This window comes from Eublepharis macularius, chromosome 1 (assembly GCF_028583425.1).
Source record: "Eublepharis macularius isolate TG4126 chromosome 1, MPM_Emac_v1.0, whole genome shotgun sequence".
Taxonomy (NCBI): domain Eukaryota; kingdom Metazoa; phylum Chordata; class Lepidosauria; order Squamata; family Eublepharidae; genus Eublepharis; species Eublepharis macularius.
The window spans coordinates 98,438,458-98,450,889 of record NC_072790.1 but is presented as its reverse complement, the minus strand read 5'-3'; the positions used below and the strand labels follow the sequence as shown (position 1 = coordinate 98,450,889).

Below are 12,432 nucleotides of genomic sequence, written 5' to 3'. Positions count from 1 at the left end.
ACTAATGTATAGATTATGTATTAAATTGATTGAATTGGTTTGGAGGTATATATGGGTCAAATTGGTTGACTATTTTTGGTGGATAGTTGCATAATGAAAGAATAATACAATTATATAATTAAAACAGTATGAAGATGAGATATGTAGAAAAAGAAATATATAGAGTATAAGTTAAATTGGTTGACTTATATTGAATGTACTGTTTATAGAAGTATCTAAAAATATGCTAAATGAGGGATAAATTGTTTGCCCCATATTGAAGATGAGATTATAAAATAGAGTACCAAAATTAGCTAAATGATTATTATCAAAAGAAAATATGCCAAGAATGTATTATTTAGTTATGTATTATTTAGTTGTTAAAGTAAGTAGGAAGACAGAAGGAGCACTGTGTTATATAGATAAGCTTAGAAGAAAGTGAAAGATTATGTTTGACAGATAGAATAAATTTAAAATGAGTAAGGGAAAAGGGACAAGGGGTTGGAAAACTGTTGGAAGTCAACAAAAGGGGGAGAAAGGGAGGGGGTTAGAATTGGAAAAATTAAAGGAAACTGATTGTAATGTATAATTTAATGATATCTAATCCAATAAAATTATTTAAGTGTTTGTATGGCTTATGGCTTCGGCCGGAAAAGCAATAAACAATTAATTAATTAAAAAAAAATTATTTAAAAAAAAAAACAGAAATCAACTTGGAACCAGGCAAGGACGCCCCTCCAACCATGTACAATCTTCAAGGAAGCCTAGACCATGAACCCCTCCCCTTCTCATTGAACAGGCAAAGTATATTTTGCATTCTCTCTTTTATTTCCTGTTCAGGCTACAATCCTTCTTCCAGTATCTTTACATAGGACTGGTTTGTGTACTAGCTTCCTCAGGGGGCATATGATATTCTGCTGGACCAACTGCTTAGTTTTGAATTGGCTTTATCTCTCTGCTTTTCTTTATGCTTTCCCTTTTATTCTAAATAAAAGTGTATTATTTGAATGTCCTTTGCCTTCTCCCATTTCTGTAAATACACTATGATGTTTGGCCTATGTATACACAGAAACAGACTGCATTAGGTACACTTAAGAAATGTTATACCAATGTACAGGGAGAAGTTTGTGTAACAGTGCATTTTGTTTGTGAGGCTATCTCAGTCTTTAGAAAGGAGTTATGGACAAATGACAGGTTTCCTGGAGAAGGTAAAGAAAGATCTGCTATGCCAACTTCTTCTGTGAACCTTCTGCTAAATCCAGCCCATTCACTGGCTTTGGCTCCAAAATGAAAAGCAATACTTGCCATTACACCACCACTCCCACAACAAGAGCCAATAATTAATTACTGATTCAGGAATGCTGGAGTAGGCTACAGGAGAAAAGGAAGAAATGAATTCAGCTGGAAGTAGAAGGCAAGCTAAGAGGACAGTGGCCTTGAGAATTTTTAATAACTCTGTGAAAGTTCATGCTGCCATTACATATTTTAAATGTTTAAAAATATACCACAAAGGAAGTCTGAAAAGGGATGAGATCCAATAGGGAAAACAGTGGAAAACAAAGGGTCAGTGAAATTATCTGGATTCCCCTTTGAAACTGATGGAATAAATGATGCTAATTCTAGCCTAAATTATCATTATGGAAACAACCTTGGGATGCAGGTTTAAACTTCTTTCAAAGCTCAATGCAGCTCATCTCTAGAATTCTTCTTTTAACACTAAAGCTGATTATAGAAAAATGGAAATTTGTTAAAATTAGAAAATATAGATGGAAACTGTATTTTGCTTAGGGGTGATTTACATACCCCTATTCATTTATCCTGATATAAATTTTATGAAATGTTATTTAACCTTATGAGTATTATCATGGAAAATAGCTGGCAAAATGAAGCAAACATTCTGTTCATATTCCAACCCAATCATGGGGTGACTTGAAATATACAGCAACTGGTTAGCTAGTCCAATTTCTTGTTAGCACCTGATTTTGTGATAGATGTTGTCACTTTACATATGAAACACTGGTTACAAGTACCGTATTCTTAGGGAGTTACCAGATACTCCCTGCTAATACAAACAGGAGTATGTAGATCTGGCAAAAAGTCATTCTGTGCTTAACACAAGCCTTCCAGTCCACTTTCCAAGACCATAAAGGAACCAAGACATAAAAGCAGAACTAGATTTTGGCCATGAGCATTAAATTATCAGGGCAATGTTCAAGGCTGCATTCTTAAAGAAATTGTTTATTTTCATACTTCTAACATGGGAAAATGTCTTCTCTTTCATACTGAGAAACAAGGTTAATTTTTTTAAAGCATATTTCTGCAATGATGATACATCAGTTATTAAAAAATAGGATTTCAACCAAAGAGCATTAAATTCAAATAGGTTTTGCAACATGATCTAAAACCATAGTTTTAGTCCCCACTCCACTGTTTCAAGAAGAAATGCAAGAGAAATGCTAATATCCTGGAGATCGATAAAACATGTGGCATTAAAGATTATTTCATCAATCCTGATATGGCAGCATTACATGTGACAAGATTTGTCACAGGCTGCTTTCACACACACCATTAGCTCTCCTTCACCTCCCAAACTGCAGGGGTTTCTCTCCCCCCCCCCCCCGAGATTCCACATAACATCATTGTGCAATCATCTGCTTTCTAGGTTTTTTCCTGCCTCACTGTGTTTCTTCCCAAATCTGCTTTGATACAACCTTTTCAGGAAAGTTGTACTCAAAGCATGTTTGGTCACCGGATGGATGGAAAGATGCAGATTTTTCAACCTCCCTGTCCACTCTGGCACCATTTTCTCTCAATATCCCTGTAAGTCCCCTCTCTCAATATCCCTATCTCCCCACCACTCATCACCAGAGGGATTCTTGCTGTTTTTTTAAAAAAAGAAATTGGCAGTTGCTATATCCCTAAGGATATGGATAATTTGCTGGGGACCAAGATCAAGATAAAGCATGTTATGGTATTCCCCATTACTATGTATGGATGTGAAAGTTGGACAATGAAGAAAGCTGACAGGAAGAAGATGGATACATTTAAAATGTGGTGCTAGAGATGAGTTTTATGGATACCACGAACAGCCAAAAAGACAAATAAGTGGGTTCTAGATCAAGTCAAGCATGAATTCTCCCTAGAAGCGAAAATGACTATACTGAGGCTATCATACTTTGGTCACATCATTAGAAGACAAGGCTCACTGGAAAAAAAATCAGTAATGCTATTAAAGGTTTGAGGCAGTAGGAAAAGAGGAAGATCCAATATGAGATGTATTGACTCAATAAAGGAAGCCATGACCTTCAGTTTACAAGACTTGAGCAAGGCTCCTTAGAGACCAGGTTTTTTTTCCAGAATGTAAGCTTTTGAGAGACAGAACTCCCTTCTTCAGAGCTCTGACCCTCAAAAGTTTACACCCTCAAAGTTTTGTTGGTCTCTAACTTACCACTGAACTCAAATCCTACTGTTCTACTGCAGACCAACACAGCTGTCCACCTATAACAACAACAACAACAATAATAATAAATAAACATTTGATTTATATACTGCCCTTCAGGACAACTTAATGCCCACTCAAAATGGTTTACAAAATATGTTATTATCCCCACAACAAACACCCTGTGAGGTGGGTGGGGCTGAGAGAGCTAGAAGCTGTGACTGACCCAAGGTCACCCAGCTGGCTTCAAGTAGAGGAGTAGGGAATCAAACCCGGCTCTCTAGATTAGAGTCCCGCTCTCTTAAACACTACACCAAACTGGCTCTCCTAAACCTAAAATTGAGCAAGTCTGTCTATGACAGGACATTTTGGAAGGCATTCATTCGTAGGGTCTCCATGAGTTGGAAGCAATTTAATGGAACATAAAACACACATACACACACACATTGATATAGTGTTAAAATACCAGCAATATAGCTACTAGTGTACCAATCTTTTTTTTTTTTGAAGCCAGCAAGAAGCTCTCTGGTGATGTGGGGAGGAGGAACTGGCAGGCATGAGGGGATCATGACCATGTCCTTGAATTCCAGTTGCTGTGGGGGGCCAAGGAAGTTTGTAGCCAGACTCATAGGTTAGATTTTCGTACGGCTGACTTCAATGAACTCAGAGGCTTGATGAGAGACATTCCATGGGGGAATGTGCTGGAAGGGAAAGGAGCGAGTGAAGGGTGGGCTCTTCTCAAATATGAGCTTTTGCAAGCTCAAGCCCTCACTATTCCAACAAGATGGAAACATGGTAAGGGCTCCAAGAAACCAATGTGGATGAACAGAGAGCTCCACAATAAGCTAAGGGAGAAAAAGGAAATGTTCAGGAAATGGAGAGGACAGATCTCTAAAGAGGAATATATGAGGGTTACTAGGTATTGCAGATCAGCCATCAGAGAAGCCAAAGCTCAGTATGAGCTGGGTCTGGCCAGGGGGGTTCGCTACAATAAGAAAAACTTCTACAGATATGTGAGAAACAAACGCAAGGTTAAAAGAGGCGATTGGACCGCTGTTGGGAGTGGAAGGAGAAACTCTGATAGAGGATAGAGAAAAAGCAGACAGGCTTAATGACTTTTTTGCCTCTGTTTTCTCCCTGAAGAACTCGAGCCCATCTAGAGATGGTAGTAGACATGACAGGACACCTGAGGTGGCTAGTGGACATTGACAGAGAGGTTGTGGAGAGGCACTTGGCTGCACTGGATGAATACAAATCCCCTGGGCTGGATGGTGTGCACCCAAGAGTGCTCAAAGAACTTTTTAGAGAACTTGCAAAGTCTCTGTCCATCATCTTCAAGGACACCTGGAGGACTGGGGATGTGCCACAAGATTGGAGAAGAGCGAATGTTATCCCAATCTTTAAGAAAGGGAAGAAAGATGACCTGGGAAACTATAGGCCGGTCAGTCTGACTTCTGTTGCTGGGAAGATATTAGAGCAGATTTTAAAGGGATCAATCTGTAAGCATCTGAAGGACTGCTTAGTGATCCAGGGAAGTCAACATGCTTTTGTCCCCAACAGAACTTGTCAGACCAACGTAGTTTCCTTCTTTGATCAAGTGACAAGCTTACTGGATCGTGGGAATTCTGTCAATATGATTTACCTGGATTTCAGTAAAACTTTTCATAAGGTTCCCCATGACATTCTAATGGCTAAACTGGAAGACTGTGGACTGGACTATAGGACAGTTTGGTGGATAGGGAACTGGTTAGAGAACAATATCCAAAGAGTGGTGGTCAATGGTGTTTCATCAGATTGGAGGGAGGTGTCCAGTGGGGTGCCACAGGGCTTGGTTTGGGGCCCGGTACTTTTCAATATTTTTGTCAATTTTCTGGATGGGGTAAACGGGCTACTCATTAAATTTGCTGATGATACCAAATTGGGAGGAATGGCAAACATTCAAGAAGATAGAGTTAAAATTCAACAGGACCTGAATATGTATTGTCGAAGGCTTTCACAGCCGGAGAATGATGGTTGTTGTGGGTTTTCCAGGCTGTATTGCCGTGGTCTTGGCATTGTAGTTCCTGACGTTTCGCCAGCAGCTGTGGCTGGCATCTTCAGAGGTGTAGCACCAAAAGACAGAGATCTCTCAGTGTCACAACACCTGAATACTCTGGAGAAGTGGGCGGTTGTGAACAGGATGCAATTCAACATAGATAAGTGAACAGTATTACATCTGGGCCACAAAAATGGGAAGCACAAATACAGGATGGTGGATACACTTCTGGGTAGTAGTGTATGCGAAAGAGATCTTGGAGTAAGAGTGGACTGTAATCTAAATATGAGCAGTCAGTGTGATGCGGTGGCAAAAAAGGCAAACTCAGTCTTCGATTGTATCAAAAGAGCCATTGCATCAAAATTGCAGGAGGTCATAGTCCCTCTCTATACTGCCTTGGTCAGGCTGCACCTGGAGTATTGTGTGGAGTTCTGAAGGCCTCACTTCAAAAAAGATGTGGACAAAACTGAGAGGGTGCAGAAGAGAACGATGAGAATGATCAGGGGTCTGGAGATTGAGCCCTAGGGCCTTGGGAATGTTTAGTTTGGAGAAGAGGAGTTTGAGGGGGAACATGATTGCTCTCTTTAAATATTTGAAAGGAGGGCAAGGAGATGTTCCAGTTGGCCGCAGAGGATAGGACTCGAAGCAACAGGCTTAAATTACATGTAGAAAGGTACCAGCTGGATATTAGGAAAAACCTTTTCACGGTCAGAGTAGTTCAAAAGTGGAATCAGCTGCCTAGGGAGGTGGTGAGCTCCCCTTCACTGGCAGTTTTCAAGAAGAGGCTGGATGAATATTTCTCAAGGATGCTTTAGGCTCATCCTGCATTGGGCAGGGGGTTGGACTAGAAGGTCTGTATGGCCCCTTCCAATTCTGTGATAACAAGGAAAATGCTGGACATTCTGTTGCTGCTGCAAATGCCTTTGTATTTCAATAACAACAACTGCACAACAGGGAATCATCCATGTGTGGAAGAAGCCACAGTTCTGTTCATGTCATTTTCCTTTGGACAGGGATATTGCAGTCTAAGGGTATAAGCTGTAGTCTGTTTTTGATTTGGTCATTAGTTATGCTTTGGGGGGACAGGCTATGCCAGGAACCTTATTTTAAGAACCTTCAGGAACCTTCAATGCTCCATATTTAAACTGAGATGGCTTGCTTCCTATCTAAGGAAGTTCCAGGACCTCTGATTGGCGGGCTAGTCTCCAAGGCTTGCTTGTGGGCAGAATCCTCAGAATTGGTTCAGAGCCCTGGAGATAGATGGAACTTTGGGGATGATTGCCATACAAACCAAAGAATCACAATTGGAATTAAGCATAATAAAATGCCCACATGAAGGGACAGCCAGGTTCCCACTGGAAAATGTGACACCCTTCCATTAAGGGCTTAGCTTGTGACTCCATTGGATCTCTGCACCTCCGGACCAAAATGAATGACCAGTGCTTGGGGGGCAATAATCTGACACTCCAACCTATTTATCAAGAATCCTGAATAATACTAACTCGACATGTATATCAATCAAGTACTCAGTCAGATGGATAACTTCATATCCTGCCCCTTGAAAGAATTCAAGTAAACAAGGAAACTTGTTCCAACTGCTGGCAGAAAAGAGCACAATTTTGGGGTATAAAAGAACCCCATTTCAGCCCAGTAAGTTCAGTTCAGTTTCAGCCCAGGACTTTCCCTCCACCATAGCTACTTTTGACAATGCTCACACTTCAGGATCATGCAGGATATGCACATTTCCCTTGATCCTTATTTCCCTCCATCTTTCTCTCTTGTGCTAGTGCAGTTCCCATGTTCTCATCCCAGCTCTCTCACTTGCCCTGCACTCTTCTGGAGCACCTCCCCTGCTTGCCAACAACCCCTCCTCCCCTCTTCCTTTTGTTTCAACCAGCTCCAGTTATCATGCCACCTTTCTCGTATTTCTTTGTCCTTGTAGTTGTATTTCTATCAGCTTGCTCTTCCTAGTACCCCATAACCTCATGCTGTGACCACTTGCTTCTGCCTCAAGCCTGAGCCTGTCCAGTCAACCCATCCTTTTTTGCCACCTTCATTACAATAGCTTCTGTCCCTACTGATCCCTCTCCTTTCCCCCTTCTTAAGGACAAGGTACATACATTCAGGGGCGAGTTCTACTTGGACTAGCCATGGAAGAATGCTTCTAGTTAACATGGCTTCTTCCACTAGGAATTGCTTTATTACTCTATTGCATTTAGGATTGATGTAATCTTGATTTCATTGCATCTCATCTTTCATTGCATCACATTTTTATACACACACACATCAACCCTTGCTTTTCTGTCCATTACTGTTGTCAATTAATATTAATTTAATGAATTAGAAGTATCTCTGTTTCTCTCATCAACTGTATAACTTCTAAGATGGCTTTGCCATGAGAGCTAAATCTCTTGTAAAGAAATATAACCTGAGTACCTCTGCATCAGTTTCTTGGTGATTTTCCATTAGCCTCTGTATAAATGACTCAACTATTTCTGGCCTCGCAACTGAGAAGTTTTCTTGCATGCTGCAATGCTTCCAGAGTTCTGAAAGAACAGAGAAAAGAACATCATCAGCAATTTTCAGAATAACAAAACAATAGAAGTTGCAATCTTCAGCAGCAATTACTTGAAGTTTCACGAAAACTATTGGTTTTGGTGCATATAAAATGTCCCCCTCATGGAGGCTGCTTTCAGTGTTCCCAGAAGAAGGTGCGCTCACAGGGCAGGATATTCATGAATAGGAAAACACCATATTAGACTGGGGGATTTTTCTCCAAACTATTGCAAAGGAACAAAAGGTTTGGAAAATCTAAATGCAGTTGTTTTAAAACTACAGCTCTGTTTCTAGCAAGCAAAAATATTGCATATTTTACTGTGGAGTAACATTTGTCTAAATATCATAGGACTCTCGTCTTGACTATTACATTATTCAATACGTGTACAAAATTCCTTTTCCAACTACATATAAATTGTTTGAAATTACTCACAAACTCTTGGATTTTGCCCCATTGTTTTTTGCTTAGAGGCGGTGCATCCTGCCTCTAAATCATTCACGTTTACGTCTCCAGCAATTGAAGGGGGCACCTATTCCAAACTGACAGCCTCTAGTTTCACAAACATAGGTTTCCCCACCCCCTCTTCATTATGTGGAGCTGCAGGTATCTTTGATTTGGCTAGCACAAGGCAATAAACCAAGAGACCTTTTTAAAAAAGGAGCAAGATTTTAAACGTGGGCAATGGTTACCAGTAGGAAGATTTCTCTCTTCTCTTGCTTTTTCAGATATAACCAATGTCATCTCTTTGTTTATTTTCTTTTGCACGTCATGGATCATATGTATTTCTAGACTTTCCAGCAGCTTTTGAAGCTAGAACCAGAAGATATTTTACATACATTAGTAAGATAAGAGGATATAAAGATAACTGATATTCAGTATCCATAATGGCAGAATACAAGGCTATTTTTGATGGGAAACATTTGCCCTAGGTGTATGTACAGACACTGAGTTGATCCTCAAGTAACAACTTGACAATTATCAAAGTGTGTTGATGTACCATTAACAGTACACTCCACTTTAATTCATACTCAGTTGATAATCAGTTTTAGACCTTTAGATAGAAATTTAAACAGTATAAATCTGGCTAGAGTTGGATTTTTTCTAATATTTTTGCAGAAAATACATTTGACTATGCTTTACAGAACAGAAAGCTGACCTCCTCTTGTCTTCTGTTTTACTTTACCTGATGTGTTTTGAGCTCAACTTCCGAAGCATCTTTAAAAGGGAATATATACTGCGACGTAGTACCAAATCCTTCAAATTCATCTTCTAGACCCATATGTATGGCTACAGATCTTATAGCAGGGTAAAGAATTTCAGCACTAGAAAAATGTAGAGGTACACATATTGCACACAGTCACATATATTGATGTAAGACAATATTTCCTAATTATTTTGCAGTTACCTTCTCTCATGTCCTCAATATTATACATTTCTATGTGTTCCCCTATCATATTTTAAAATTTTGATATTCATTGTGGGAAATTGTATAGTTCATGTAACTCGAGTTTTGTTAACAGATAGTAGTTAACAGTAAAATAATCAATTAATAAAGCTGTGAGATACTGGTTCTAAATTTTCACAAATAATAGTCATAGAGATTTTACTGTACTCACTTGAGTCTTCAAGTAGGAGTTTGCATGATTGAATGTTCCCCAAACAAAAAAATAATCCACATGTATGGAAGACTGAATTTATTAGGTTTTATTATACTTGGAGCAGGTAATTCGGGGGTTTATTGTTTGATATTTTAATTATGCATTGAGCTACAGGAAAGGTGGGAAATAAATGTTTTAAAAATAAATAAAACTAGCATATCAGGGAGAACAGGTGGCTTTTTCATGATGTTCATTTCCTATGGGCAAGGAATTTTTTGAAGGAGCAGCTTTCTATCACGTGAACCCCACCTTACAGGCTGAGCGAACAGTAAAGAGATTATCTCATCTGTTTGTGAGAACGAGGCCTCGTATATCAAATGGCATTCTCTACAGGCAACTAAATAAATTGAAAATGCCGTGTGCTAAGCAGTGATAAATAGCTGTTTTGATTATTGAAAAGTCTCTTTATTCCTCAGATTAAAAAGCTGCCTATCTGGCATCAAACAAGTCTGATACGTTGTGGAAGCTACTTTCTCTTTACATATTTAGAATCCCAAGAAGGTTGGTTTTCATTCATTGGACAAATCCCAAGTCTGAGTTGCAGGGAAGATACTAAATTGCGAAGTAGCTTGTTCTCTAAATCTTTCTACAGTCAGTGCAAGCAACCCATCATCCCTAGGGGTGGGCACACACACAAAAAATTGATAAATCCAAACTGGAAACATCGAATCAGAGAGAAAAAATGGCTTTCCCAGAATACTGAATTGATTCTCTAGTTTGATGCAGTAATATAGCAGAAATTTGGTAAAATTCAGACATTGTTTCCTATGGGAAACTCAGTCTGGGGGCTATCCAGTGGGCTGGAGGTATCATTTTTCAACCAATCTTCAACAAATTCACAGGAATCCTACTCCTGATTGTTCTCTAAATACCATTCAAGTTTCATAAAGATTGGACCTCAGGGACCAATTTTATGGACCCCCAAAGAAGGTGCTGCCAACCACTCTCCATTATTCCCTATGGGGAAAACTATCTGGGGGCTGTACAGGGGGCTTGGGTTGGCATTTTTCAAGAAAACTTCACCAAATTAGCCCAACAGAACCACTGTCATTCACAGCAGCCAAGCACTGGGTTCAGCCAGTGGTGGAACACTGCAGAACACAACCAATTTGTACCCAGTCATAAGCACAAGGCATTCCCTTGCTTCAGTTTGCTTCTGTTGGGCTGAGTTGCAACAGTGTCCCTTGCTTCAGTTTGGTCGGGGTGGAATGGATGTGATTCTCTGATGTGGTGCTGGTCTCTTTTCTTCACTTTGGTCCTGAGGGGATTCCATTCCCTTGGTTCAGCTTACTTCTGTTGGGTTTTCTCTGGGATGAGCTCAGCTTGCATTTGGGAGCATGCCTTGGCCATGGTAGCCGTGCCCCAGGGTGTTTCTGCAGGAAACAATATAGTGGCTGGGAGCACCTTCTTTGGGTGCTCATAGAATTGGCACCCAAGGTCTAATATTCCTGAAACTTGGAGGTCTTTAGAGGAGAATCAGAAGTAGGTTCCCTGTAAATTTGGTGGTTTAAAAATGATCACACACACACACACCGCACAACACCCTTTCTGCAAAAAAGGCAGGAACTGCTGTTTTGTTATAGGGAAACAGCTCAGCCTGTATTACCAATTTTTATTGAATTTGGTAAAATTGAGTTTGGTATTCCAAATCTGATTCACTAGTCATTATTTTGATCTGGAATATCTAGATTTTACCAAATTAGCTAAGATTAGTTTTTTAAATTCCAAATACCGAACTGAACTGTACACCCCTAATCACGCCTCCCTGCCCTGCCTGAAGTAGCTCTTTCAGCAGTTTGACTCTTGGACAACATGATGTGTGGATCCCTGAAGTAATGCTGTTTTGAATAGCATACACTTTTCAAACCAGAAACTTACTTGTATATTTCAGAAAATTGCTTGTGTAAAGGAACTGTGTTGATATCATCAGCCTTCAGCTTGAGTCTTCCCCATTCTGTCTTGGATACTTCTAATTGTTTCCATAATATCAAATAAGATTTCAACAAGGCACATGAGGCCAGTGAATCAGGCAGCTCCAGTGGTGCTCCAGAAGAATCTCCACTTATTTCAGCAGGTGCTCTTGAACTCTGCTGAAACAGATCAAGAAGGGCAGCCGTGGCTCATGAAAGCTCAAACCCTACCACTAATTTTGTCAGTCTTATAGGTGCTACTGGGCTCTTGCTGTTTTCCTCTGCTGAAACAGTTATTAGTAAATGGATCATTCCAGAGCATTTTGGAAACAGAATGTTAAGCCCCTGAACATTAGTCAGAAGCTGGAAATGATTAAAAAATTACCAAAGTCACATACATGGAAAATGCAGAAGAGGTTATGTTTAAAAGGTAAAACGCTGAGTCATTGATCCATATCTAAAGGTTAAAAAATGCGCAGAGATTTTTGATAGAAGTCGGAAAGATGCTTTGTATATCCCTCACATCCCTCACGTTTGAAACTAGCTCTTCTGGGAATTTGTACAAATTGTCCCAGTGTATTACCTCACAAAAAATGAAGACAATTTTTCTATGATGGCTGTAAGACAAATAATTTCACAATTCCTGAAAACTAAACTAATCTTTAACCTACAGCATCGTGCTCTTTCCTCAGTTGTGATCACCCCAACCCTGATATTTTCCTTCCATCATGACAAAGCTGCTCTTTTTGTTCAGACATTCTATTACCTACTAACTAAAAGAAACACTTTCTGATGTGGGTCATTGATTCTCAGAATGTTATTTTTTAATTTAATGTTATTTTTCTATTTATTTT

At 39.6% G+C, this 12,432-nt stretch overlaps 1 protein-coding gene across 1 annotated transcript in view; it reads right to left on the bottom strand.

Moving 5' to 3' along the window:
* The window catches only part of LOC129337015 (coiled-coil domain-containing protein 162-like), a 114,736-nt gene that overhangs the window by 35,907 nt on the left and 66,397 nt on the right, over window positions 1-12,432 (bottom strand). Inside the window, exons 21-24 of the mRNA XM_054990502.1 lie at window positions 11,547-11,758; window positions 9,194-9,332; window positions 8,700-8,820; window positions 7,890-7,999 (exon numbers count right to left, since the gene is read on the bottom strand). Coding sequence (XP_054846477.1) covers window positions 7,890-7,999; window positions 8,700-8,820; window positions 9,194-9,332; window positions 11,547-11,758 — 582 coding nt within the window. The remainder of the gene's footprint in view (window positions 1-7,889; window positions 8,000-8,699; window positions 8,821-9,193; window positions 9,333-11,546; window positions 11,759-12,432) is intronic.